The sequence below is a fragment of the Triturus cristatus genome, chromosome 2_2, assembly GCF_964204655.1.
Source record: "Triturus cristatus chromosome 2_2, aTriCri1.1, whole genome shotgun sequence".
In the NCBI taxonomy this organism is placed as follows: Eukaryota; Metazoa; Chordata; class Amphibia; order Caudata; family Salamandridae; genus Triturus; species Triturus cristatus.
In genome coordinates, this window is record NC_140582.1 from 865,400,007 (window position 1) to 865,426,842 (window position 26,836).

Here is a 26,836-nt window from a genome sequence, read left to right on the forward strand (position 1 = left end):
AGTTAGAAATATATAAATGTTTAAAATATTTTAGATTATCACTTGCTCTCATATACACTTTAAACTTATTTAGATATAGTTTTGAGATATAAAAAAAAGAGGGAATGGTGTACCTGGCGTGACACCATATGTCTATGACGTAACACAGGGCTTGGCAGCGTGCACTCATCGCATACACAACGCACGTGACCCCATACGTGCATGACGTAATGCGCGGCTCGGTACTGCGTACCCGTCGTATACCAAAGTAGCAGCTGGCGCGACCTCATACGTGTATGATGTTACGCGGGACGCGGTACCACGAACCTGTCGGATACGAAATGCGCATCCTAGGGGACTCTGCCACTTTTACAGGGGCCTGTGTGTGTACAGGGAGAAGGGGGCGTGCCTTCATCGGGGGGTGGGCCAGGCGGGGTGGGGGGGTTTGGACCCCCCTCCTCTGCCTAAACAGCCACAGCTACCCTCTCATACAGCAATAACCTGACACCACCTCTCAAGTCCCTGGGAAGTTTAACTATTTTATTTGAGGTTTATATAGTGCTAGCTAGAACCAAGAGATTCAGAGCACTTTACAAGTCATGTGATAAAGTTTACAAGAGGTATATGAGGGGAATCCTATGAGTCCACCTAACACAACCAACAGAACAGCCCACCTGTACAAAGCATTCACACCTAAGCCAGGAACGCCTTTTGTGCATGGGTTTCCAGCTCACCGAGTGACTTACCACTTCAATGTGTGGCCCTGTGGTGAGGCATGAAAGTGAACGAGTTGTTCCCTTGGACCACTTTGGAACTCACGCCACACACGTAGTCGAATAGACCACTGACTTTACTCTTGTCCACACACCATTGTGGCAGAGACTGGGTCTTCCACACACCAAGCATTTAAGTAGTGTAGGAATTGATTCGGGTTCATCCCATTTGAAAGTAACAATAAGTTTTTTTTTTTTTTATTTAAAACACACATTTTTCAATTGAATAAGTAATGTTCGCAGTTTCATTTTATGCATCGAAGTGGCTAAGCCCACGAAACCCGTGCTGGCCGTATCGCTAGACGTGTTGTCACATCTTTCATGAAATACAGGAGTGGACATGAGAACAACAGATTCCAACTCTGAACAGACTGACCAAGGAAAGCGAAGATGGATTGCGCTAGGGTTTGGTATATCTAGGATCACTTATGATGTCGTGAAATCGACGAATAACTAGATTGTATATGATCATAGAACACAATTCACTTTTGCTATGCAAAAAATGAACAACTGCCTGAGTTTACCGCATTCGACTGTTAAATCTATGCCACAATGTAACAGGAATGCTTTCCCACTATGATATGGTATTATGAGAGTTGGCTTGCCGGAAACTCTAGACAAACAGGTTTAGGCTATGGAAAAAACACCGGAAGATCAAGTGGCTCCTGCACTAGTGACGTCGTGAAATTCGATATACTGATATCAAGCAAGAACCAGAAGAATGATTGGGCTCCTCCATGGGAAAAGGCCTGTGATCGAACAAAGACAGCTCTAATTTCACAGCTGTCACTGGTGACATTTGCCCTCTAGAGGTCTTCCCTTAATGTGAAAAGGAGGAGCGGCTCCTATTTTCATCAGTGCTTGGTGTTTAAGTGGGGCTGCATTAGAACGGTGATTGGAGGTCCCACCCCTTGTTCTTGAAGGTACTGATAACCCGGGGCATGAGTACCAGGATCCAGTTTACTCTGGTTCTTGCATTCATTGGGTGTGGGAGAGGGAGGTGGAAGACGACTCCTAAGTCCTGAAGACAAGTTCATGGCCAAATTCAGAACCTTGCGCAAACAGGAGTTTGTACAGGGATCAGAATTACCATTCTTCTGATAATTATCACACCCTGGCAGTTTGCTCCTGACAGTCAAATCTTCATAAATGTAGACGGGAAAAGCCCAATAAAACCAAAAATAGTGGGGTTTGGTGTGTTACAGTACGAATTATGTATGTTATGCCTCATCTCCAAATTGTATACTCAGGGTAGGAGTCATTTACCACACCCAGTAAATACATCACCCTAGGGTAAAGGCATTTAGTGGGTGGTGCAAATACCTCACAGCTAGTAATCAGGCCCAATGCATGCATACAAGGTTCTTCTGAAGGTAAGCACAATTAAAGCATCCATTCAAAGCTGAAGATCCCGGCAGCCCACGGAAGAATGAGGGATTCCTTTTAAACCATACATTAATGGTAGTAAACACGAAGTCTGCAGGTTACTGATACTAACAGTGGGCACCTTCACCCTCTCACCATTCTAGGATCAACACAAGAAGTTCGGATACAAAAGGCAAAGGTAACTTCTAGCTAAGATTGTTCTAGATAGGACACACTTAGCCAGTTTAAAATGTGTCTTTTCTTTGGGTCTCGCCTGGCGTTGCAGCACGCATGCCCTGCCCGCTCTGCGAGGGCTTCTTGGAATCGATACAATTTCAGCAGGGGACTTGAAGCCCCGCCCCTCTTTTCTATTGGCTTGCGTCATCGTTTATGTTAAAAGCTGGCGCACGATTGGAAATCGGCTTTTTTGTTACCGCCCTGTTTAATTTTAGGACTGCCCATCTGGACAGGACGATGCCATCTTCGTTTCCTGTGAAATAGGAGGGTGTGCTCCTAGCTTGTTTACTGGCTCCTGATTGGAAATCCTGCCCGCTCCTCCCTCCCCATACCCTATCCCAAAGCAAACTTCCCAATATTTGCACTCTTCATTCTTTATATAATTTCCGAGGTGGAGGGCAAACTAAGCCGCGCCATGCTTATAAGCTCTGCTTACTCCCCTACCCATCAGTGTGGCTACCTCGGCCCGGAGTCTCCGCGGCTGCCGCTGGCATAAAGGACCCCTGCCTTCTCTGCTGCTGTCGGGCACCTCTCTGCAGAAGGCATGTCGCCTGCTGGTGCTCTTCTGTGCCCTGCACCTCAGTGCCATCCTGGTTTATTACCTGGTTTGCAGCGAGCTGGGCATCTTTTGTTTCTTCAGCGACGTAGAGCAGTTCTCGGGTGAGGCCTACCGTAATGGCAAGGGAGGACTAGGAGCGAACCAACCAGGGCCACAGTGAAGGTTTGTGCCTGGCTTCGGCCAATGACTGCCGGCCGGGCCCGCGCGCTCAGCTGATGTGTCCGTCTATGGTGATTGTGTCTCTATGTGAGTAAGGTGTGCTGTCTGTTTGTGCTGTGAGAGCAGGAACTGGGTAGGTTTTCATTTGTACCAATGTTCCCTGCCCCTAAGCGTCATTCTGGTGTATTGCATTGGTTTAATATTTGTGAAAGGGCTGTGCTACCGCTGATGGCAACGGGTGCTTTCTGCCATCACCAGCTGCCCTTGTTGGCATTTTTACCTGTCCTGCATGTCGCCCTGGGCACCATGGAGAAAGAGCTTGTATTCCCAGTGCGGGTGTCGTGTACGGTTTGTCCCCGTCAATCATGTTAGACATACTCCTTAAACTGCCTAAAGACGTGGGCGGAAGAGGTAATGCACACGCGTTTGACAAACACGCTCCTTGCGCATGCAGGGGGGTTACAAAAACTTCATAACACTTTCACCTTTTTCCACATTTCTTTTACTGTTTCTGTTCCTGTTATATCCTGATGCTCGGGCGCCGATGCTTTCCGGGGCTCTCCTGAAAATCCCTAAATACTTGTATTCTACAGTGCTGCTGCTTCACTTCCTTATTTTAACGCTGACCCTATTCCTTGTCTTCTTCCCGAGTGTGGGTAAAGCTGCCCTCGAGCCACAACCCCTCCTACCTGTCATCTGCATCAGCATCCCTCCACACATCCAGGCGGTGGCATGGGGTCACTCTAACTCAGCCTCCTCTGCAGCCCTTAACCAATCGAGCAGAGCTCTATGCCCATGTAAGGAACACCCGTCCTGGATAGGAAACAAGGGCACAAGGGCGCTGTACACAAAGCTTCCCTGCCTCTACTGCGGCAGTGTGTGGGCTCAACAGCTTATCTACTCCTCCGCCATGTCCGATTTATTCTAACCAGCTACTGAAATTACAGCCATCTATCCGTTCACTAATTGATCAATCCTTTTACTCATCCATCCACCTTTTGACCTTTTTGTCCATCTATCCAATGAGCAGTCACTTCACACATAGATGTATCATCCTTACAAGCTTCCAGACATTTATATTTTCACTCTTATGTTCATCTTTCTATCCGCTTACCTATCTTCCCATTAATCATTTCCTTCATCCTTTCACCAACCGATCCTTTCACTATTCTATCCATCATTTCAAAGATCCATCCTTGCACTTATTTTTTCTTCTTCTTTTGAACCACCATTCCTTTCACTTTGCTATTTCCTTCTTTGCAACTGTCATTACTTTTTATCTTCAGATCTTTTAATTCTTAGTTTGTTGGCACCTGAAGATGGCATGCTGACAGGCATTGTGTGGTGTTTGCACCTACAAGGCACCAGAGGGTTTGCAATAACATAGGATATGCGCTTTTATCCACCTTTATGTAACTGGGAGCTAGTCGCTGCTGAGGGTTGACAATGGTCTCATTTCAGTAAACAGGCAGTGGCCCAGATGAGTGACATCTGCCCTGGAAGGACCAAGGGAATAGGATGAATCATGCCTGGTGTCCTCCAAACCCTTGGATTAGTAGTGGTCCAGGTTCCCCTTCCCTACAGCACAATATAACAATCAGGCCAACGGCATGTACCAGGAGCAGCAGGCACATCAGCAAGAGATCAGCCAGGAATGGGATCCACTGCATTGATTCTAGTGTGGGTCATTCGTCCCCTCTGTGCCTCACTTCCGCTCTGCTCTGTTTAGCAGGAGGTTTCTGGTGGTCAACTAGCGGTGCTTAGTTTTTCTTTGAGAATTGTATTCTTGCCTTCATGAATGGTTGGAGTCTGAAAGGGAACGAAGCAAAGCTCTGCAGCAAAGTTTTTTGGGTTTGAAATTAACATTCATTATTGGTGGAGAAAATACATGTGTTGTTGATTTTGATCTGCAGAGAAGAGGTACTAGTCAATGAATATTCGTGTAGTGTCAATCAAGTTTGCCTGGCCTTGGGTGTAGGATGTTTGCGAGTTTAGGTTTATGAAATCAGTTTGTTGATAATTTACACTGTATGCAAAAATCTGTGATATGGAACAACAGGCAGGTAGGCAAGACACCAACACACGCCTCTTTATTCTGAATCGCTATAGAGGACAGCGGTGTAGAGTAGAAGCTTCTCAGGAGGACCAAGCTGCCACGAGAAATGGGGGTTCATGTAATGTACAGCCCATTTCCAGGCGTACAGAACTGTAATTCTTCTAAGTTGGAAAAGCAAGACTTCAATATATACATTTTCTTCGATAACATCTAAACTCACACGTCAGAAGAAATTTTAATAGAAACAGAAAACGCGACTTAATATTTGGGCCCAAACCTAGATAAATTCAAAGGCCTCACCAATTAATAGCAAAACTATTAAGATTTGTAGTTTGGAAAATAGTACTGAGAACAGCAAAAAACTTGAAGGAATTTCCATAGTGATGGTAAGGAAGATAGAATTGATAAATGGATGCAATTTAGACTAATTAGAGATAAAGCTAGAGATAGAATGGCGGTTTCCATATTAGAGATAAAGCTAGAGATAGAATGGCGGGTTCCATGGTTTTGCCTGCTGTATTTTAGTTAGTACATAAGTGAGTATTCGAGGACTAGTCAGTTTCCTCACTTGCAAACAGTTTTCCATATTTGGCCTTTCAGGGAAGTCTATAATGTGAGGAACAAGTTATAGTTCATAGGGACCTGGACAGTGGCTGCAATGTTGGCTGACTCGTGTGACTTTCGTAGTTCACTTCTCTCGAGAAGGCAAGGTTTATATGCCCCTCTGGTCCAGAACCCCAGGTCTCTATCACTTCCACACTTTACGCGGAATGGATCAAAGGATTTTCCCTTTTTTGAGTCTAGGGGAACAGGAGTTACTTCATACGGCTTTAAAAATTCACCCCTTCCGTCAGCACCTCACCACAGTCGCCACCCGGATTATGATGCCAGCCCGTCACTGAAGAAGTTTCATTCCCACCCCTTTGCACTCCAGCTCCCCTCCCACCCACACTTCTCTAAATTCCCTTTCTACCAACCCTCCCTGAAAGACTCACTCCAGCATCCTTCCCCTCTCAAACTCTACTCCCCTTCCTATGCCGCTGTATCTCCACTCCCCTCTTCTGTATCTTCGTAAGCGCTTCCCTTTGTAAAACACCACTGAGAACAGCCTTCCCTTGCATTGTTGAACGGTAGAAGTCACTTACATACGTGCATATTTTAATAGCTTATCTGAATTCTGCGTTTCGTGAAATGCTAAGGAGTGAAGTCGTCCAATTAAAAGAAAAAGTAATAAACCCATTTATATAAAGGGTCGGCAGGTCTGGTGTTTTAACCCTTCTAAGCAAACAAGGCTTATATTTTATTATATTTAAATGCAGATGTTTTTGTTTAGCTTCTGTTGAAACTAAGTAACTACACATCCCAACCAGCCGAAGTCTGCAAGATTGTACCACAGATAAGTTCAGAAGATGCCAGACTTCATTATTTGGATTTTCTCTGAGAAGAATGAGGCAACTTTAACAAGAACCCCAGGGGCTAGGAGGACAGGGAAGGCATTGCGTTGCATTAGTACAGTGTTTCACGATGCTGAAAAGGGCGCTTGTATGGTTTGTGGTAGATAGGGGGTAGGTGTTACAGCATTAGAACTGTGTTTTGAAACAGAAACGCGTGGCACCTCCATTGGGGTAGCAGTTTGACCAGAATTTGTGGTTGTGTGGTAGCTGCAGAGATGTTATGCGGGTACAATGAAACGGAAGCCGCAATTATGTTCTCGAAGGAGTGGCGGGGCATTTTCGTCAGTTTTATGGACGAGCGGAAGAGGGTGATATGTGCATTTTCGTAAACTATGCGGAAACAAACAGGTCAGTCAAGAACAACTGGTTGTCAGTGTTTTGCAGCGTGTTGGGTGCAAGAAGGCCTAGGTTGTTGCCTTTATTGTTAGTCAGCAAGGAATAGTATTAGCAGCGGATAAATCAAATACATTTTTAATAGTGGCTATCAGAATTTGAGTTTGATCTTTTGGTCAAAATTAAAAAGTCACAAAAGTACATAATTTCAGTGTAGGCCAGGGATTAAGTGGGAGTTATAAATCAGGATTGTCTCAATGAAGATATGGTCGTGACATGGGTGGCAGTAGATGATTTGCAGTGAAAGAGATTGAACTGTGGGGCTTTGAATGGAACCGCGCCGCAGCAATGCCCCGGAAGCAGCCTTTGAAGTACAAAGGGCCTGGGCTTCTGCATATTTATGAACAAAAATGTACTCCTCAGAAACCAGTCAGGCTGCGGAGTGGCAGTGAGATTTTCTGCTTAATGTGAAAAATGGACCAACATATATTTCGCATGATGGCAGCTCCTTGTGAGGCAGGAGTCACAATTCTTTCAGAATGCAGGCATGCTTAGAAGACTGCAATACTCACTCTTAAGTACAGTTAGTCACTTTTATTGGAATTGGAATTGGTCCTGCTACCCACTGAATTAAAGTATGGGGGCATAATATGCTTCTGCGCAGGATACATTAGTCGCTTTCAATGCTTTATTGCCTCTTATGTGAGCTATTGGATTAATTCATATTTCTAATTTACAAAGTTCAATTAGTTCCAGGCCTCCCATGGAAATATATCCTGACCACAGGTATATAAGGTGTCCCTTCAGCTGTGTCCCTATTTATGGGAAGGGCAAAGATTTGCTTCGCCCCACAGACCTACAGTGTTGTGTAATCAATTAAGGCGTTTTGTTAGTAGTCTTCAAACTCCGTCCTCCAACACTATGGATTATCCAGGTTCCGACACTAATAAAATGGATCACTTTGGCACTATAAAACTTGGACCAATTACGGTTCCTTAAAAAAGGATTCGGTCAATACAACTTCAGCTATTACGAGAGGCTTGTCCTAGCTCTACCAGGAAAAATCTTCGAGGAGGTTAGAGCTCTTAAACCCTTCATGGAAGGCACTAATAAGAGGCGGCACAGGACTGATGACAAGTGGTCATTGATAGAAAACAGACTCTCTGTAATAGAACAAAGGATGACCAGTGTTGAAGATGCAACACATAAGATCTCCAAGTCGGAAGCAAAAATTGAAGAAATTACATACATTAGACATTGCAAAATGAATCAATGTACCAAGGTGTGCGTTTATGGCATTCCTAAGAACTCGGAAGGGAAAGATACAACTGCTTTTGGAAATCCTGGTTACCAAAACTCTTGGGTGACTCAGATCTTTCCTTCTTCAAATTCAAAGGGCTCATGGGCTTGGAACGGAAATGTAAAGCTCGGCATTGCACCTAGGGATATTACAGTCTTTTTCTTGAATTTATGGCAATCTTAAAAGCCACATCAGCTGCTAAGAAAATTCGAGGGCAGCAAAAAACACACGATTTGGACTTAAGGCTGACCATGAAAGGCCTAAATGTAAAATATGGATTGGTTCATCTTTGTTCCTTTAGAATTGTGAAAAAGATAAACCCACCAGGGCTTAGGTCTAAAACTGCGTCATCTGATTGGTCCAAGTTCCTTGAAAATAACGATTTTATATTATTGCAGGAAACTTGGTCGACTGCTTTAGATTACAGACCTGGTTTCGAGTCTCCATGGAAGAGCTAAGGGGGGGACTCTTAACCTGGATTAAACAGGATAGCGGGTATAATTTGACTCAACTGGATTCAAATAGTAATGATATTTTACTTATTCTTGTCCAGTGCCCTGGACAAAAGGATCTTTTTGTTTTTAACATTTATGCCAGAGGGCTGCCGGGGGGTAAACCCTCAAATACTGTGGAGGAGTTGGACCTGCTTCTTGACATGTATTGTAAAAAGGGTAATGTCATAGAAGCGGGTGATTTTAATTGCTGCTTTGAACCTTTGGACACTAATGATATCGATCTCACCTTAGAAGAGGATTGTACCTGGAATATTCCCCACCTGACACTCTCACCTATAAAAAAATGGACTGAGGCTGTATTCCAGCTTAAGGTATTGTGTATTGGACATGGGCTTCGTGCAATAAATGGCAGATCAGCCTCTGACAAAAATGGGGCATTTACGTTCAATAATGGATCACGTAAAAGCCGCATTGATTATATACTTACCAATAAAGAACTTTGGCCTAGTATTAAGGATATGTTAGTGGTGGAAAGGGTGGAGAGTGATCATGACCCCCTACTACTATCATTTAAATTATTTAAGATTAATTGTCAGGAGGTCCCTGCTAGGAAGGTGGAGATTGTCCAATCTAATGACTCTAGGCGTGTTAAATGGGTCAATTGTCTAAGGAATGAGAGGCAGATTTTATGTATTAGGAATTTAACTATTAAAGCTACTGACGCCTTACAAAACTGTATTGCTCAGAAGGAAGATATGGGAAATGCGAATACTATCCATACAATTTTTTAAAATCAACTTAGAGTCTTTTTTACTAAACAGACTCATGCCAAACCCAATAGGCCTCCCAGAAAGGAGGACCAATGGTATAGGAAAACATGCAGGATTGCATATCAGACCTTGTCCGACGCAGTTAAAACCAAGGATATTGTTTGTATTAGGAATGCTCGTGCATCTTATAAAAAAGCTCAATATGATGCTAAACGAGCATGGGACCAGGATTATTGGAGGGACCTCCACTCTGCTAGTAAAGAACGGTCAATGTGTTCCTTTTGGGACATGGTCAGGTGGGGTAGGGGTACTAAAAGCAATGAACCTATCAACTTTGTGCCACCTAATTTGTGGGTTTCGCATTATGCATCTCAGTTTGCTTCTATGGATGCTTACGAGGGGAGTTGTACAGCAATTATTTCTCCATTTATGGATAGAACTCCTCTGGTTTTTGATTTAAATGAGGTGCGTAAGGTATTGAATTCTATCCCTAGAGGTAGAGCACCAGGTTTGGATTCGGTTCCGGCTGACCTGTTTATGTATGACAAGGAACTGTGGGCACCCTATATTTTGTGCCTAGCTAATTGCATATTCAACGGTTCACCCATACCCAATACCTGGAAGGGCGCCCAGATCATTCCGGTCTTTAAAAAGGGAGAGCGCTCTTATCCAGGCAATTATAGGCCCATAAGCCTGATCGACTGTATACAGAAGGTGGTAGCTAGGCTTGTCTTATTAAGAATTCAAGGGTGGATTGAGGAGGAGGAAGTCCTATCACCACTCCAGGCAGGATTTCACAGCCACACAAGTACCATAGATCAGGTATTTAGGTTTTTGTTAATTTATTGGAGGGTGGTTCAGTTGGGAGAGGGTATTTTATTTGCAGCTTTTGTTGATCTCAAATTAGCTTTTGATTTAGTCCCTCGAGCAAAAATGTGGTCAGTTTTTAAAGATCAAGGTATGCCTATAGCTATTTTATATCTTTTTTAATGAAATTACATGAGGACAATTTTGCCCAAGTCAGATGGAATCAATTAGGCAGCGTCACAGACAAATTTCCAATTGCTAGGGGAGTACGCCAATGGTGCATTTTAGCCCCGACTCTTTTTTCCTTATACATCAACAGAGTGATCCACTATTTTAAGGAAACTCCTACCGATGCTCCAAAATTGGATGGTAAGTCGATTCCTCTGTTGATGTTTACAGACGATACTCTTTTAATTTCCAAGACCCAACAGGGCCTACAAAAAGCCATTGACGTGTTTGAAGTCTTCTGTAAAGACCATGGGCTTATTGTAAATGTAACCAAAACGAAATTTATGGTTTTACACAAGTCTAAACACGTCAGAGGGACTGTTGTGATGGATGGAATTAAACTAGAGCAGACCAAGGTTTTCTCATACTTGGGTATAACCCTCGCGTCGAAGTTGGAATGGAAACCGCATATAGATCAAGTGATAATAAAGCATGCACAGCTATCTGGTGCATTAACAAAAGAGCTACACCTGTCTTACACTAGACCCATGATACCAGCCCTTAAAATATACGATGCCAAGATAGGTTCGGCGACTCTTTATGGGGCTGAACTGTGGGGTTATAGTAATCTTACCCAGTTGACTAGGGCCCAAAACAAGTTTTTGCGTATAATCACTGGCCTTCCAACATCCACTCCTCTTATTCCCCTTTATTACGACCTGGGGGTCCTGCGCTTAGAGGATATTGCACGATATAGACCAGTGGCTTACTGGAGGCGGCTTTGGGTTACCCCCGAACTTTCGGAGTACGCTCGGGTTTTCCTGGACGTTAGGGGGGCTGACAAGGCACATAAGATCTTATGGATGAGGGAGGTCAGGTTACTTTACATTGCTATGGGCTTAGCAAGTTTATGGGTAGATCCCACAACACACATTTTTCCTCCCAGTAAAATTTTAAAAGACTTATATTGGCGGGTGGTCTCAGAAAGAAGATTTGGATCAAGCATTGGCCCGTCTTTAGCCTCGGACTATTTGGCACTCAAGGACAGGCCCTTGTTTGAAAACTATTGGGACTGTATTACAGTGGTGGAGGACAGAAAGCGATACCACCAATTTAGGGTGGGCACCCTTCCTATTAATTCTTTTGTTGCCAAATGGCGTAAAGATCTAACTCCTGATTGTCCCTTTTGCCCAGCACTACGGGAAAATATTGCGCTCATTTTATTCATTTGTCCGGAGTATAAAATTCCAAGGCGGGTCTGGCTCAAACCAAATTGTCTTTTATTGGGTTTTCGGACAGGTGTTGAGGCTTTGCGGTGTCTTAAAACAAATACTTCCCAATCTGTGACTATTGCCGTTGCAAAATTTCTCCATTGGTTTTGGATTATTCGTGCATATAAATTAAGCCTCATTTGGTTACCTTTTAACACTTTTTATGATTCTTAACTTCGTGATATTTATTTATTAATGTCGCTGCTATGTACATCACATTTTCAATTTACGATGAGATTTAGGTCCTCCTTCTTCCTTTTTGTATCCCTCTTTTAAAATTGTTAATATATTTTATGTTGTCTTTTATGATGAAAATCGAAAAAAAAACTTGGAATTGAAATTGATAAACCCACCATATACTCTGATCCTAGGAATTGATGGCATATATTTACAATAAAAAACAGGATAGTGACAAAGTAACATGCAGACCCAAGTTGCTTTTCCCGTTTATTTGTTGTGTTACAGTACCTTGATTACTACGAATCTGAGCAGACGACTAGGGTTTCCTAATTTGTGTATTTTACAAATTCCATTTCTTATTAACATTTTCTTCTCTCCTTTTTCTACATACATTTATTTCATAAGTGTCTCAAACTCGTCACCCCTCAGTGAAACATCTTTGCGGCCCATATGGAAGTGGTCTGGTTGCAGCTGTCGTCCCGTGGTGTTCACAACTCATTTCCCTTATGTTTATCTGTAGGTATGTACATCAGACTCTTCCTTTTGATTATTATCTGTTATTTATTTCTATTTGTTCCTTTCCCTTTCGCTATACTTTCTTCTGTTTCCTAGGAATACTCTTTCATCTTTTTAGTAATGGTTTATACAATGTGTGTCATTATTATAAATACGTATATGTCTTTATATTTCTAACATGGCCATATTTTTCTCAATAATCCGATCAAGTGGCAGAGTTTTAGCCCAATTATCTTGCTTACATTCTCAAATTGTTTTGCTTGAAGAAGTACATTTATCAGAGATGGAAGCTGAATTAATGGAAAGATTGTGGTTTGGTAAAGTTATACGATTTGCCGTCTCCCTTATTGACTGTTTTGCTGGTTCCACATTAGGGGTCCTAGCTTTGGACTCTCCATTAATACTCAGATTGTTAGGACTTTTAGTTTCACGGTCATCAAGAGGTAGGGGTGGGCCGACTAAAATATCCCCTCCACTATTCACAGGGCCTGATTTGTGACAAATGCCGACCACATGAGGATGAAGTGGGCGATCAATTTGGATTACTATAGTTGAGCCAGCAAGGGGATTAACATGGGGCACACAATTATGGTGAACTTTTGTCCTGTCATTGGCAGTCTGGGAGGTGAAATTTGCCTTACTCGCTCCGCCCTCTTGGAGGGGCTGAGACTTGAGGCATCTTTCAGCTACCCCTGCAAAGGAGGTGGTATGCAAGGGACCGTCATTAGCAATAAGTCAATCTACTTGCTCCAATACGTCAACAAGATTGGTGAGGGGGGATACTATAATACCCACTGTGTCATTGGCCATTAGGGGGTGCTCCTGGGCAGGGGAAATGTTGCGATGACAGTAAAGGGTGGTCATATCTTAATTAGGGACAAGGTTTGTAAATAAAATAATCCAATGGTAGTAGGGTATTTTTCGATTCTTCTTCCTTTTTATGCAGCCCATCAAAGAGCAACTCTCGGATCACATTGGGATCTTAGTAGTTGATAATAACACAGTCCCCTCGTCAGTCTGTCCGGTCCCACCCAAACCACCCGACCCAGCGTGGAAAAAGGATATTATGTGCCAATGAAACGGAAAAGTTCTTATTTCTCCGAAGCCAGTCCAAACATTTCCTAGCAAGTTCCTCATGTGCTTCTCTCTCACGCAGTTCAGGGACACCTGTCAGAATTGTCACATAGGGACAGGACGCAGGAGGTAGACTAATAAAAAATTGCCCGTTGCTATTTTCCTGCTGACAATGTTGTTCCCCTCAATGGCCCCCTCCAATACAATGCCCTGCTGGTGAGGATCTAACTCTGAATATTTTAGGAAGTACAGTCGGAGGGGAGCTTCTGCTGTTACAGATCGGAGCAATGCACCTAGATGACGTAATAGGATTGGTTCCCACAGGCCCTCCTCCTTCCATGTCCTGATGGGATGATGGCTGTGGTTTTGGAATGACTTTAAGCATTTGCTGTATTGCGGTTAGGAGCGCCAAAATTGGTGTAAGTTCCGAACACTAAATGCCCTTTCCTCTCAACTAGCTCTTCCACTAATTCAGTTGACTAGCTGAGTTCTAAGTCGAGACCCCTTCCAGAAGTTACACATGGAAGCTGAAGAGACACAGGGGTGTTAGGTAGAGAGTCAACTTGGGTTCCTGCCTTATGATGCTTGTTGTGGGCAGTCCTCCTTGATCTTTTGGCTACTTGCTGGAGTTCCTTATGCTGTGCCTCAAAAACAGGAGACCCATTTGATGCTCTAGACAATACATCAGAAGCCCCAGGTGGCACGCTAGTCTCTGCCTTGAGGGTACCAGTGACGGGAAATGGCTTGGGTGGACCAATCTGCGACTGTCAAGACACCCCAGAGCTCAGGGATAGGCTCCTCTCCACCAACTCAATTTCTGTTGATACAACCACTATCATCCTCTGCAGCATCCAGAATATAGATGTACTTTTATGGGGTGGGGTAGCAGCCAAGGACTCACCAGCTTCCCCCGGAGTTCCTCGCTGTGTTATACACCACTCGCAACTGGGGCCGAACTGAAGTGTGATAAAGAGACACCCAAGTTAATAGCAGGGGATATTTAGACAAAAGCCACTAAGATCGAGAAAGGTCACACACCCATTAGATGTGAGTGGGTAGCTAAAAATGTAACAATATAAAAAGACACCCAGGCCCCAGAGAAGGCGTTGGGGTGTGGCCCAGCCCAGCCCAGCCTCGTATGGCTGCGGACAGGTGCAGACAGGCCCGCTCTTAACCCAGGTGCGGTCTATGCCACAGAAAAACCAGACGCCAACATGTGATTACAGGTTCTGGGATTGTTCAGGGCCACCTCCTGGAACCCACTGCCACCTGGGACTCGCAGTCCCCTTCCTGTAATGCCGGTAGATGGCCTGCGCAGAGAGGAAACCAGACATGCTATGTAGCGCCAAGTGATTGCAAGTGGGGGGAATTTTCAGTGGGTACCTGGAGCCCACTGCCACCTGGGATTCGAAATTCCCCCTTCCTATAACTATGCCAAAATTATCTGACTGGCAAAAGGACTTCCTTGGGCATGTAATTCAGATTTTAATCACTTGGAGCATTTCCCACCAAAAACAACAACTTCACCAGGACCTCGTCCAATGCCTATCTGACGTTGTGGAGCCCTCCTTGGATACAGCCTTGCCCCACTGAAGGATTTTGACTTCCATTTTTGATGCTCAATATTGACTGCTGTCAGAATTGCAATACCAATGTAGCTTTAGATTAAAAAAGGTCTTATTTTACCATTTACTTTTAAATAGGTCAATACTATTTCACAAAACTGTCAGTTTTCATTAAAAATACTTGTAGAATTTTACAATCTGATTTTTTTTATGTATGTCAGGGAGGGAGGATTTTATGTCATCTATTTGGCATAGTAAAAATATTCAGAGTAATGAAAGTACGATTTATTTTTTAAATCCTAGTATTATAAGCTTGTTTTTGATTTTTCAACTTTTTCATAATGAGACCAGAATTCCATTGCCTTAATTCCAAAGTATTTTTGGGGAAAATAAAAGGCAAAAAACTAGCAGCAATATTAAATGTTTGTATATATATATATATATATATATATATATATATATACATACACACACACACACACACACACACTATATTATTTTGCAAACATATTTTACTGATATATTTTACTGTCTTGTGTCTGATGACAACTTGCTCGCTCTTTTTCCTCTTCTTTCCATTTTTCTTTTCTTTCTCTCTCAATTTAATTTTTAATTATTCATTTGTTATCAAAAGTACATGATAGCCTACTTTAATACTTTGATTACAGGAATGTTATTATTGTTACTTACAATGATACATGGTCATGAATTCGCTTTGTCCGTTTGGTAACATTTTTCTAGTATATAAAACGTACAAATTAAAAAAAAAGAGAGATTAAGCTCGGAGGAGAGAAATTCAAATGAAGAGTGGAAATGTACAGCAACTTCAGAACATTTCAGAGCTGTTTTTATACTATCAGTGAAAGTCCTCCATGTGTATTTATTATTCTTTGTTCGTGATATAAATCCTACCCAAGGGGAAAAGTCAAATTTAGTAGCTGACGTGGGGAAAAAAAAGAGTTTTAGTGATGAACAGCATACACCCAGCAGTGACTCAGACAACAATTATGCAATGTAGCTGCAGAGGGGCCCCGAGCAGCATGCCTTGAAGGGACAGGGGGTGTTTTTCATTGATAGGACGGCTAGGAGCATGCTAGAGATGTGACTAACATTTTCAGGGTGAATCATTTGTTTTTGCTCTTTTTTTATGCAGATGGGAGATGTTTTTGAAAGTTTGGTAAATTGGAAGAAGACATTTGTTTTTAAAGAGGCATGTTGAAATTGGTGCATATGCTTGAGGAGGGGTAATTGGCAATTGCATAGACCGCAGAGTGAAAATAGGCAGCAAATGTGGAGGGAATCTCTGGCCAAAGAAAACCTAGTTCAGAGAGGACTTGAGTGGACAATGAAGGTTGAGGTATGAGAGGGGCATTAGCAGACATTAATTATACATGTAACCTTCTAAATAATAGAAAATAATCTGTTGTAGGTAAAGATGGAAAATGTGAGATTGCCAGTCTCTTGGATCTAGTAAGGATATCGATGATGAAAATGCATCATACAAAAAGATGTTGGAATATGAAACATTCACAAATTCAATATTCTCAAGAGATTGAGGGCTGGAGTAAACTGAAGGATGTGCTATTATTTAAATACCTGGGAAATAAATGGCGCAATTAAAGGAAGCTCATATTTTTATGGTTAAAGAGACAGGCTCCCTTAAATATTACAACCATCCATGCTAAAAGCACAAATCAGGACTGCACGAAATTGCTCTCAGTAAAGTCTAATCCTGCCAGTGACTATCAGAGAATAAATATAGCATATGCCAGGTCTGTTTGTGGTGCTGTATTTGATTATGCAGATATTCATTACATACATGAATTGCAGAATATTCTAGTTCATCACGTAATTGAGGATAAAAGTGATGGATCCCAAACAAAAACAAGCATTGGCATAGCCAATAGGTCTCGCCTTTGGGACTTTAAAAGTGTTTATTCAAGCAACGGTTGATGTTGTTGCACCAAGGATATTGTGCTGCATAACTAAATACTTATAAGGTCCCAAAAGCGAGACCTATTGGCTATGCCAATGCTCGTTACAATTTGTCATGCCATACATCACGCAATACCATGCATGCATCTTATGTTGAAAATAATAACCAATGTTCTTTCAACCGTGAATGACAAATAGAGCAGTTACTTAATTGTCTACCTTAAACACACTATGGGCACCACAAGGGACTCTAAATTGCTATGGAAACGCAAAGACCATACAATAACACTCACATCACAAATTGGATCTAGATATATGCAAATCAGTCTTAAAACTGCTCCAATCTGAACAGTCCAGGCCAAACTGCCAAGCCAGGTCCTCCCTGAAATAGAACACAAGCAACCCAGAACAGGTTCCGACCTAGTATGGGCTTGTCAGTTCAGGCTGGACAGTTCCCACTGGAGCAGGGTCAAGACTAATTTGCACATAGCTAGGTCCAAACTGAGGTGGCAAGATGTGCAAAATAACAATGGAATGGAATGTGACCCTGAGAAATTACCAGTGACTGAAATTGATTCAAGCATTCTATCCATCAATTTTTGCATACTTTAATATTTTAAAATTAGCATTAGCAAAGCCAATAGGTCTTGCCTTTGAGGCCTATTGGTAAAGCCAATTTGCCTAAGCACAAAAAAAAACTGAAGTGGAGGAAAACTACATAGCAGTAGGTGGGCGGGCAGATAAAGAAGCAATGGAGGGTGGGAGGGCAGGAGGTTCAGCAAAGGCAAGGTGGGCGCAAAGCAGCAACGGAAGGAGGATAGGCGGAAAAAGCAAAAATGAGTGAGGGTAGGCAGGCAGGTACTAAACCACAACAGAGGAATGGTGAGGAGGCACGAAGCGGCAAAAGAGGAAGGCTGGGCTGGAACTAAGCAGCAACAGATTATGAAGCACCAACTGAGGGAGGGTGGAAGTCTACTACTACATGCCACCGGAGGAGGGTGGGCAGTCACTAAGCACCAGCGGCAACAGAGGGAAAGGTAGGCAGGGAAAAAGCAACAATGGCAGTGCAGGGAAAGAGAGAGGGTCTGAAGACACTATGCAATAGTGGCAGCGGAGGGAAGGTCGGTAGGCAAAAAAGCACCAGCAGCAACAGAGGGAGTGTGGGTAGACACTATGCAACAGCTGCAAGGAAGGAAGGGTGTGTGGGGGAAAAGCAGCAGAGGTAAGGGGACAGTTAGAAGCTTCAGAGAAGGAAGGGGGGACAGCACAGCAGCAAAATACATGAATGTGGAACGTGGAATTTAAACACATGGGTGGGGAGCACACAGAACACAGGAGAGGAAAGAACTTGGAGCATTGTGGTTGGGAAAAGAAGCATACTACGAAAACAACTGAAAAACACATGCACTCTCATGGAGTGCTTCACGACAAGGAAAAAGTAAGTTCCTGAAAAGTGGTCACTAGTAAAGGCATCATTGGAGCCAATTAGAGAGATGGTAAACAGGCTATGCTTCATGGAAGGGACAATTACAAGCTGCACGAGCTAAACCAAATAAAATCAGCACATAAAAAGCAAGCAAATGTGAATGACAAAACGGAAAACCTATGGTAAGCAATGAGTGGAATGCACTCCTAGGTAACTTTTTGCATGTCCCCAATTTGTCTTCGCTACCAGAGAGTGCATGTTAGGCTACAATCTAAAAATGTATAATGGAAAATCAGCATTAAACCATTATAAGCTAAAAAAAAAAAAAAAAAAAAAAAATCAAGATAGTGTCCCCATTTGTAAAACAAAACACAAAACTGAACCTGCAAGTCTATGACCCAGAATGAGTTCAGATTTAGGAGAAATTGACAAGTTGACAGAACTAGGCTCTGAAATCTATGATAGTTACAAGTCTCTGGGCGGTTTGTGAATTCCATTTTTACATTAGCAAATATGTAAGTGCATATTTGTTCATATGAAACTGTGTTCAGGAAGGGCAAATTTACTTAATAAAATGTATTTCATGTGTGAGAGAGAGTGAGCGAGAGTTTTTCTTTCTTTTCTTCAAAAGGAGAGTTCCATTTTCCCTCGCAGGGGAGGCGCTTTTGAGGCATACATTTCTAACCTTGTCCAGGGTGGAAAGGGGTTGGCGAGGAGGTGATGAATTAAACACGGTTGGCTGTGCACAAACTACTGACAGGGCATTTCAGCTCTAGAACTACCAATTGCCGCCTACCTCCAGCCTTGTGTGTAGATTTGCTTAAACAAAAATCTTAGTGCAAGTACAAACCCACCTCTTGCGCAAGTAAACCTAGCTTGTATTCATAAATAGCTTCATTTTGATCTTGACAAGACTACCGAGTTTATCTAGTTGTGAAAGGTAAAGAAAGTTTCAGTCACCGGAATAGCGCTTGTTAAATGATTGCCCCTGAGGCAAACAAAGCAATGTGTGGGACTTCGAGAAGGTCGCCCCTAGCGTGGTCTTGTTGCCACTCTGTGGGCAGCTCATGCACTGGAATGCAAGCAGTGTGGGGCTTACTTAACTTACTGAGAAATCGAGTGGATGCTTGAATGTGTCTGAGAAACTCACAAGCTGCTTCTTTAGGAACCAAAGGAGGAAAGAAAGCTTTGGTACAATCTCTACAATGATGCGTTCTGAACTCTGCTATAAATCAGAACTTCAGCACAACAAATGTGCTGAAATATGCAGAGCCATATCCTGGTAAGAAAACAATCCAAAACAAAGTCACTTTATAAACAATGCCTGTGCCTAGAAGGAGCATGGGAATATTAAAAAAATGACTGATAAACGCTTGCACGCTCACAGTCTAGTACAGTCATACATGTGTGTAGTATTTCGCGCTGACACGGTTTAAGAAAGCAACAACAAACAAGCCACTTTTATTACTTGCTGGGAAGCTGTGTCCCCGAAGACCTGGCGGAGGCGAGCTGCTTTACGGAATCATCGCCGACGTAATGCGCATTTTTAGGTCTCGCTGAGTCAGCGCGCATGTGCTGCTCGGAGAGACTTTAGTAGGTGAGTTTTCAAAGTGCTGCTGAAGGCTGGCGGTTCGCGCGTGAACGCAAGCTTGTCACCTACTAAAGTCTCTCCGAGCAGCGCATGCGCGCTGACTCAGCGAGACCTAAACAAGGAATAAATCAAGTAACTTATATAACTACTGCCAGAGTGCCAACCAACCAAAAAGGACAAAAATGAAAGGAGAAAACACCCGCCCCCAACCCCCAGCCCCCACCATGAAAGTACCCCATTAAGCCTGCCCTGGCAATCCTGTTGGGGATGGTAACACGAGTTAATAAAGCCTTCAAGATTACAAAAGGTAATAAACACCGCAGGTAAGGAGACTTGGCTGCCTGAAAGTAGGTGAAATCTCTGGGTGAAAACTCACAGAAAATGGTTGAAAACATGCGGCTTCCAACATTCTAAAGCCCGTTATCCCATAATCAGGCACAATTCCCCTCCCGGATTTTCCAATGACAGAGAATGGTATTCATAACTCGGAAGGAATACTGGGCTGAAGTCTCGCAGAGTCATATAACCCCCCCCCCCCCCACAGAACGAGACAAAAGTATAGAGTGATATCACTGAAGTAACAAGGCACTGAAAAAACTAAATCAAGTCCTTTAAAACACAATCTCTCAAAGATTTTGGAAAATGCTGTGAACTTTTCGGACCAACCTTCAAGCAGGAACATTACACAATGGGACCCCCTAACCTCATGATACAGGGGAAGCGGTCCCCAGCAAATGACCTTCTGTGTCTTTCACCCAACCAGACGTACCACACCAGTTCAGACTACCAGTGGCATAGCAAGGTCAGGTGGTACCCAGTGGGGAAATTTCTTGTTACCCCCGGCCGGACAAAATGGCAAAAATATGTGTTTAAAACACATATTTTTGCCATTTTGTCACCCCCCTCAGTGATAACACCCGGGGCGGCCCGCACCCACCGCATCCCCCTTCCTACGCCACTGCAGACTACCATCACAGCAATCCAATGGCTCATCCCTATGCGCAGCCCCCAATAACAGTGTGTTATTGGAATAAGTTTAAAATAGCCATTGCTGTAAGAAATTGGGTAACTGGTTGAGGAGGGGTGAAGCCATACTCAGGTAGGAAAAACAATCCTTGACAGGATGAAGTCACAAGCAAACCCTAAATTAACCCGTGCACAACCCTTGGGTAGCTTGGCAGAGAGCTGTCAGGTTTAACTAAGAGGCAATGTGTAAAGTATTTGTGTAACATTTCAAACAGTAACACTAACACAGTGAAAGTATACTGCAAAATGATCCCACACCAGATTAGAAAAATAGAGTAATTTTTAATGTATAAAACAAGACAAAAATCCAATCGGTAGAACCGGAGATATGCAATTTTAAAGATTTCAGTAAAAATAGCGCCAAAATGCACAAAGCGACAACCATATCTGGTTGGGCCGGACCAGGACAAAGTAATAATTTCAGGCTGACTGGGATGGAGTGCGGGCCTGCTACAGGGGCCCAATTAGGCCAGCTGAACAAAAGTACCTCAAGTTCTGGTTGTGGAGCGTTGCAAGGTCCTGCGCCGAGGATGAGTCGTGCAACTGAAGAGATGCATCAGTTGCGAAGAGCTGTGATGCGAGGTCCTATGTTGTCATTGAAGATCCCGTCGATGAGGGCCTGCGATTAGGAGTCGGGTGTTGGAGATGTGTCGCACAGTTGAGGCAATGCGTCGGTTCAGAGGTGCTGAGAGGCTGCAATGTGCGAACCTGCATCTTCGTTGAGGCTGCCGCTGGCAAGAGATTTGCGATTGGAGGGCTGGGTCGGGAATTCTTAGCACAGGCAGTGGCTCCAACTTGGGTTGTGAGGTCTATGCGGAGACACTCACAGTAGGGGCAATACGTTGGTTCTGCCACGGTGTGTTCCGCACAGCAGAAGAGATTTGTTAGTTCTGCTGTGCCCACAGATGGGTTGGCAGAGCACCTTTAGGCCCACTTCCAAGGGTCCAGTGCTGTGGTGGCACCACTTGGCAGTGTAGGACCCACAGATGACAGAGTACAGGTGCTGGGTTCAAGGTTGTTGGCACCTTCTGTCCCAGAGGCTCTGGTTGGGGAGACCAGCCAACTACCCCTTGGAGACAGGTTGGAGTCCTGGACTCAACAGATGCAGGTGTAGTCTTTCTCAATCAGGCAAGAGGGCAGTAGATCACAGCAGAGCAGCAGTCCTTTCGGCAGCACAGCAGGCATACTGGCAGAGTATCCACAGGTCCAGAAATGTACTGAAGAGTTGGTGTCTGAGGTCCCATATTTGTTCCCAGTTCTGCCCTTGAAGTGGGAGAACCTTCTAGAGTTTTCCTTTGAAGTTCCCAGGTATTCTGCCACTGTTTTGTGTGTGGATGGATGAATACAAAATAAGGTAAACACATTTTCTATGTGGGATGTTAAAAATTTGACATGATTTTGCTTTCCTTCTTTAACCTGTTCTCGGTTTTTGATTTCCATGCTCACCAAAACCATTGCGTAAAGTAACAATTTAATTCATTTACTCTTCTCCAATCATGCTATTTCAAAGGTGATATTTTTTTTATCTCAATTCTTTATTGAATGTTCACACAAAAAAAGGAAATAGCATATAATGAACCCCATATAGATGCCATAACTTATACACAAAATGTACATATTATATGCAAAGGAACAGAAAAAAATACCAATCAATGGTCAGACATGGGTTGATAACTAAGATGAAAATGAAAAACACAGAAAAATGAAAATAATAATTAGATACCATATCTACATGTAAAGACTGTAAGACAATATTAATCTTTCAAATATGCCACAGAGCTTTCAATGAGATAAGCTGTTGCAAGCACGCATGCAGCTAAAGCCAGCCAATAAATAAGCACTGGAAAAGCTAATAGACCAGGCTTGTGCTGCGAGTCGCGCTTGAGGTTAGAGTGTGGGTGGCTGGCAGAAGCAACATGAAAGCTCAGCTGGTTTTGGGCTCAGGGGTTCAAGAGGACCTAGAGCTGAGCCACAGCCAGGCATATGGCTCGAGCCTGGCTTGGGCTTGGAGTAGCTCGCCCACATTTATTACTTACTCTTGCACTCCCTAGGAGTGTCTGCTTTTTCCAGGAATGTGCATTTCTGTCGTTTTTTTCATGCAACATTTTACTCATGTAAAGGGCGTAGTGTGAAAGCAATTGTTCCTATGTAGCTGTACGAGTTCAGGATGTAGGTGGCCCACGATTGAGAGCTATAGACTTCTACCCGAACATAGTGCGAATTTCTCAGAATGCCTGTCAGTGGGCCATAAAGGGGTTTGGAATACATGTTCATCCAATCCTTGGCCTCTCTGCAGGGCAATACTCAGGTGTGCCAATTCTAATTATATGCAGATGTGTATGAAGGAGGTACACAGCTGTAACAAATATTGACAGAGTGAAAGTTAACCTCTTCAGTGCCCATGACGAGATAGTCTCGTCATGGAGCACGGTTGCGCTGTGCCCATGACGAGACTATCTCGTCATGAACCCCACCCACTAGTGCAACGCCCGGCACAGGAGGGGGAAAGGGCGTGGCACTGAAGGGGTTAAAGAAAATGCAGTGTGTACAGTTGACTGGTTGCATTGTGTGTGTGTGTGGGGGAGGTCTAGCAGGGACTGGTGAAATAAAGGAGGTGTAAGGCAGTACGTTCAGGAGAAAGTGAAAAGATGGTACTGAAGAGGAAAGAGATGAGATGCGAGATGTGCAGATGGGCTGTTTTCAGAAAGATATGAGGAGAAAATGTGTAACAAAGAGCTTGCAGAAGAGAGTAGTGCGAAGAGAACAGAAGCGACTCAGAGACTGCAAAGATCTTGCTCCTTCCACAGTGCACAATAATGTTTAATTCATAGTCTTCTTAAAAGGTTTATATTACTATGGGAGGGGTGTTTACACATATGAATATACATATTTACAGGTATTTAAGTGGGATGAAAAAAGTGTGGGGGTCTCTAAAAGAGACATAGCCTATGTAAATAAACATGGAAACTAAATGGCTGTGATTCCCATAGTGTGCCACACAACCAGTATTAAGGTACCTCTGTGAGCTTTGTGGTATTACATCCAAATATATAACACATGACATACACATAAAACTAGCCAAAACTACTGGCTTTGTCAAGATAAATATGTAACAGCAATGATTTTGCTCTAAAAACAATTAACACTGAATGTTTCAAATCTGAAACTGCGACACCGACAAACATTACTGAGGGTGAAGTAGTGGTTTTACAAGTGTTCATTCACTCCGGTTATGTTCACTCTATGTTGAAAAATGACACCCTATCTGCATGTCTTGCGCCTCATCTCTTTCTTCTTCAGCACACTCTTTTCACTCTTTCCTGGATGCACTTCCTTGCATCTCCTTCACTTCACCGCCCAACACAAAACACATCCACTCACCTGAAAGAACTGCATTTTATTTTATTGTAACCTTGACCGTATGTTACCAACTGTATACCTTCTTTAGACACATTTGCACAGTCCTAAATTTAACAGGAATTTGTGACCAGTGCTCTGTGTGCCCAGCAGAGAGGCCAAGGAGTGGATGTCCATCTATTCTGAGCACCTTTTTGACCCACTGACAGGCACTGTAAGAAACTCACACTGCCTTCAGCCTGAACTCCAGACCTCTCAATCGTGGCCCATTATAAGTCTCTAGAGGCGACTCGGTTCCAGGGTCGCCACTAGGGCGGTGCGACCGGTGCCACCGCACCGGGTGCTGACTTTGCATGGGGGCGCCTGTTTGCTAGTTTATATTGTGCTTAAAAGCACCCACTGCCGCGTTCCTGGCCTCCAGCAATTTTCAGGCAACAATTAATATGTCAAGAAAACACCGGTGATTAAGGTTCTTCCAGGCACGATCAGAGATTTGTCTAGTATAAGTTTTGACTCGTGGAAGTTTTGATTCATGGTAAGGTAGCGCAGAGGGTTAATATGCCTGCTGCAAAGAACATGTACCATGCAGGTCACAAAGTGGATGAAATGTAAACAGGTCAGTGGGTTACTGCTTTTGTCAGAGACTTCCTTTTGTTAGTTGCAGTTTACAGTGAGCTATTAACTGTCAAAAAATTGTGTGCAGTCTTGAAGGTATAGATTAGAGCGTATGTATTTTTTCACCAAACTTTCATTATTCAAATGTTGCAAAAAGGGTTAATTTGGGTACAAATCAGTTCTTGTTATTAAAGAGAGCCCCAATCCATTGTGTTATATTTTAAATTCAGAGTCTGTGCTTCTCCAGACCAAGTACTCTTCAACTGTACTGCCTACCTGTATGGATGACATGTGAATCCACCCCTTGTTGCCCTCTGTCTTATGCAACATTTCATATACACTGATTGACACACCTATGATTGATCGTCTCTGTGTAATTAATGTGTGTGATATGTAAGTGCTCTGACACCCTTCACTTTCATGAGTGACGCTATAAAATGAAATAAATGCATCTGAGAGAGAGTGGTTATGGAAACTGTTAAAGGGTGGTGGGGAGGGAATCCGTGGTGGAGGTGGTCAATGAGTGGCGCCTAAAAACATTGTCGCACCGGGCGCCACCAGTGCTAAAGCCAGCCCTGCTCGGTTGTAAGCATGCTCCATACAAGAGTAATGTGCCTCACCGAAAAAAATACAAAAAAACCATCTGGTTCAGTTAACACTTTTGGCAAATTCAAAAAGACGTAAAATATGTTTAATATAAACAGGACCTAAATCGCTGACGTGGATTACCTTAACGTTTTTTGTATTCATTATTCAGAAATCCGAGTTTTACCAGTAAAGTTATAGACGATGTTATTAGGCCCCGACATGGAACCGGTTCAATGTCTGTTTTTAATTCCTACCAGGTCTGAGACTCGGTTCTCACTCCCCGCCGAACTACCACAAACATCGCGTATGAAGGCATTACCGCAGGAGCCCAGACTGCCTTTCCTTTAGTCCTACAACAGGACATTACATCAGTAAACTGCTTTCCCGGTCTTACATTGAGCTCAGCTCATGACCCCGGAGCGCGGGGTCAATGTGAGATACTCTGCTGCTAACAGCACAGGGGACACGCCCCACACTCCGCGCCTTTGAACGTCAAGCAGACGGTGACAGCAGCAGCTGCTCCGCGCACCGCTCTGCAGGCCCGCTCTGCAGCTCCACGCCGCTGCGTGCGCTACCTGCACGCCGGCTCCGGGGCCAGGATAGGTCGTAGGAGGCAGGGGGGACGGCACGCTCGGGCAGGAGACACGGGACCTGGTCAATGCCACAGCAACCGCTGATGCCTCCCGACTCTGGGTCTGGCACCGCCTCGGGAGGAGGAGACGGATACAGCCACGTTCGCCACCCCCAGGCTCCTCTCCACAGCAGCGTCTTACCTTGTCCCATTTCAGCCAGTCCTGGGCGGCCTGGTCCAGCGCAGCATCCCCGGTGCTCTTTCCCTTCTCCATGCTGCTGCTCTTACCAAGCCCTCCACCCACGGACCACTGGCAGTCGGAGGAAGAAGAAGGCTGCTGTTCCGGGGGAGGGACAGTGACATCCATGCCGCTGGGAGTGGTTATGCACAGCCCTGCCCAGGTCCGCCGCGCGAGCAGAGAGCGCAACCATCACACGGAGGAAGGAGGGTACTCGGGCGACACTGCGAGCAGGGAGCGCGCAACCCACTGCGAGCTCAACGGGCCGAAAGCTCACCCCGAGCTGCAACAAAGTAGCCCGAACTTGATGCGATGTAATAAGTGCAGAATTGGGGATAGCGCTGAGCACATGTTTCCTGAGACCCCGAAGCCAGGCAGAGAGGCAAGCATACCTGCGGGGACGGGACAGGGAGAACATCTGAGGGAGCAGAACCGGCTTAATAAAGGCAAACACAAGGGCACATAATG

At 43.9% G+C, this 26,836-nt stretch overlaps 1 protein-coding gene across 1 annotated transcript in view; it reads right to left on the reverse strand.

Moving 5' to 3' along the window:
* The window catches only part of PGM2 (phosphoglucomutase 2), a 292,737-nt gene extending 266,215 nt beyond the window's left edge, over positions 1-26,522 (reverse strand). The window contains exon 1 of the mRNA XM_085642287.1: positions 26,333-26,522. Coding sequence (XP_085498413.1) covers positions 26,333-26,497 — 165 coding nt within the window. The 5' untranslated portion in view covers positions 26,498-26,522. The remainder of the gene's footprint in view (positions 1-26,332) is intronic.
* Positions 26,523-26,836: the final 314 nt, after the last annotated feature.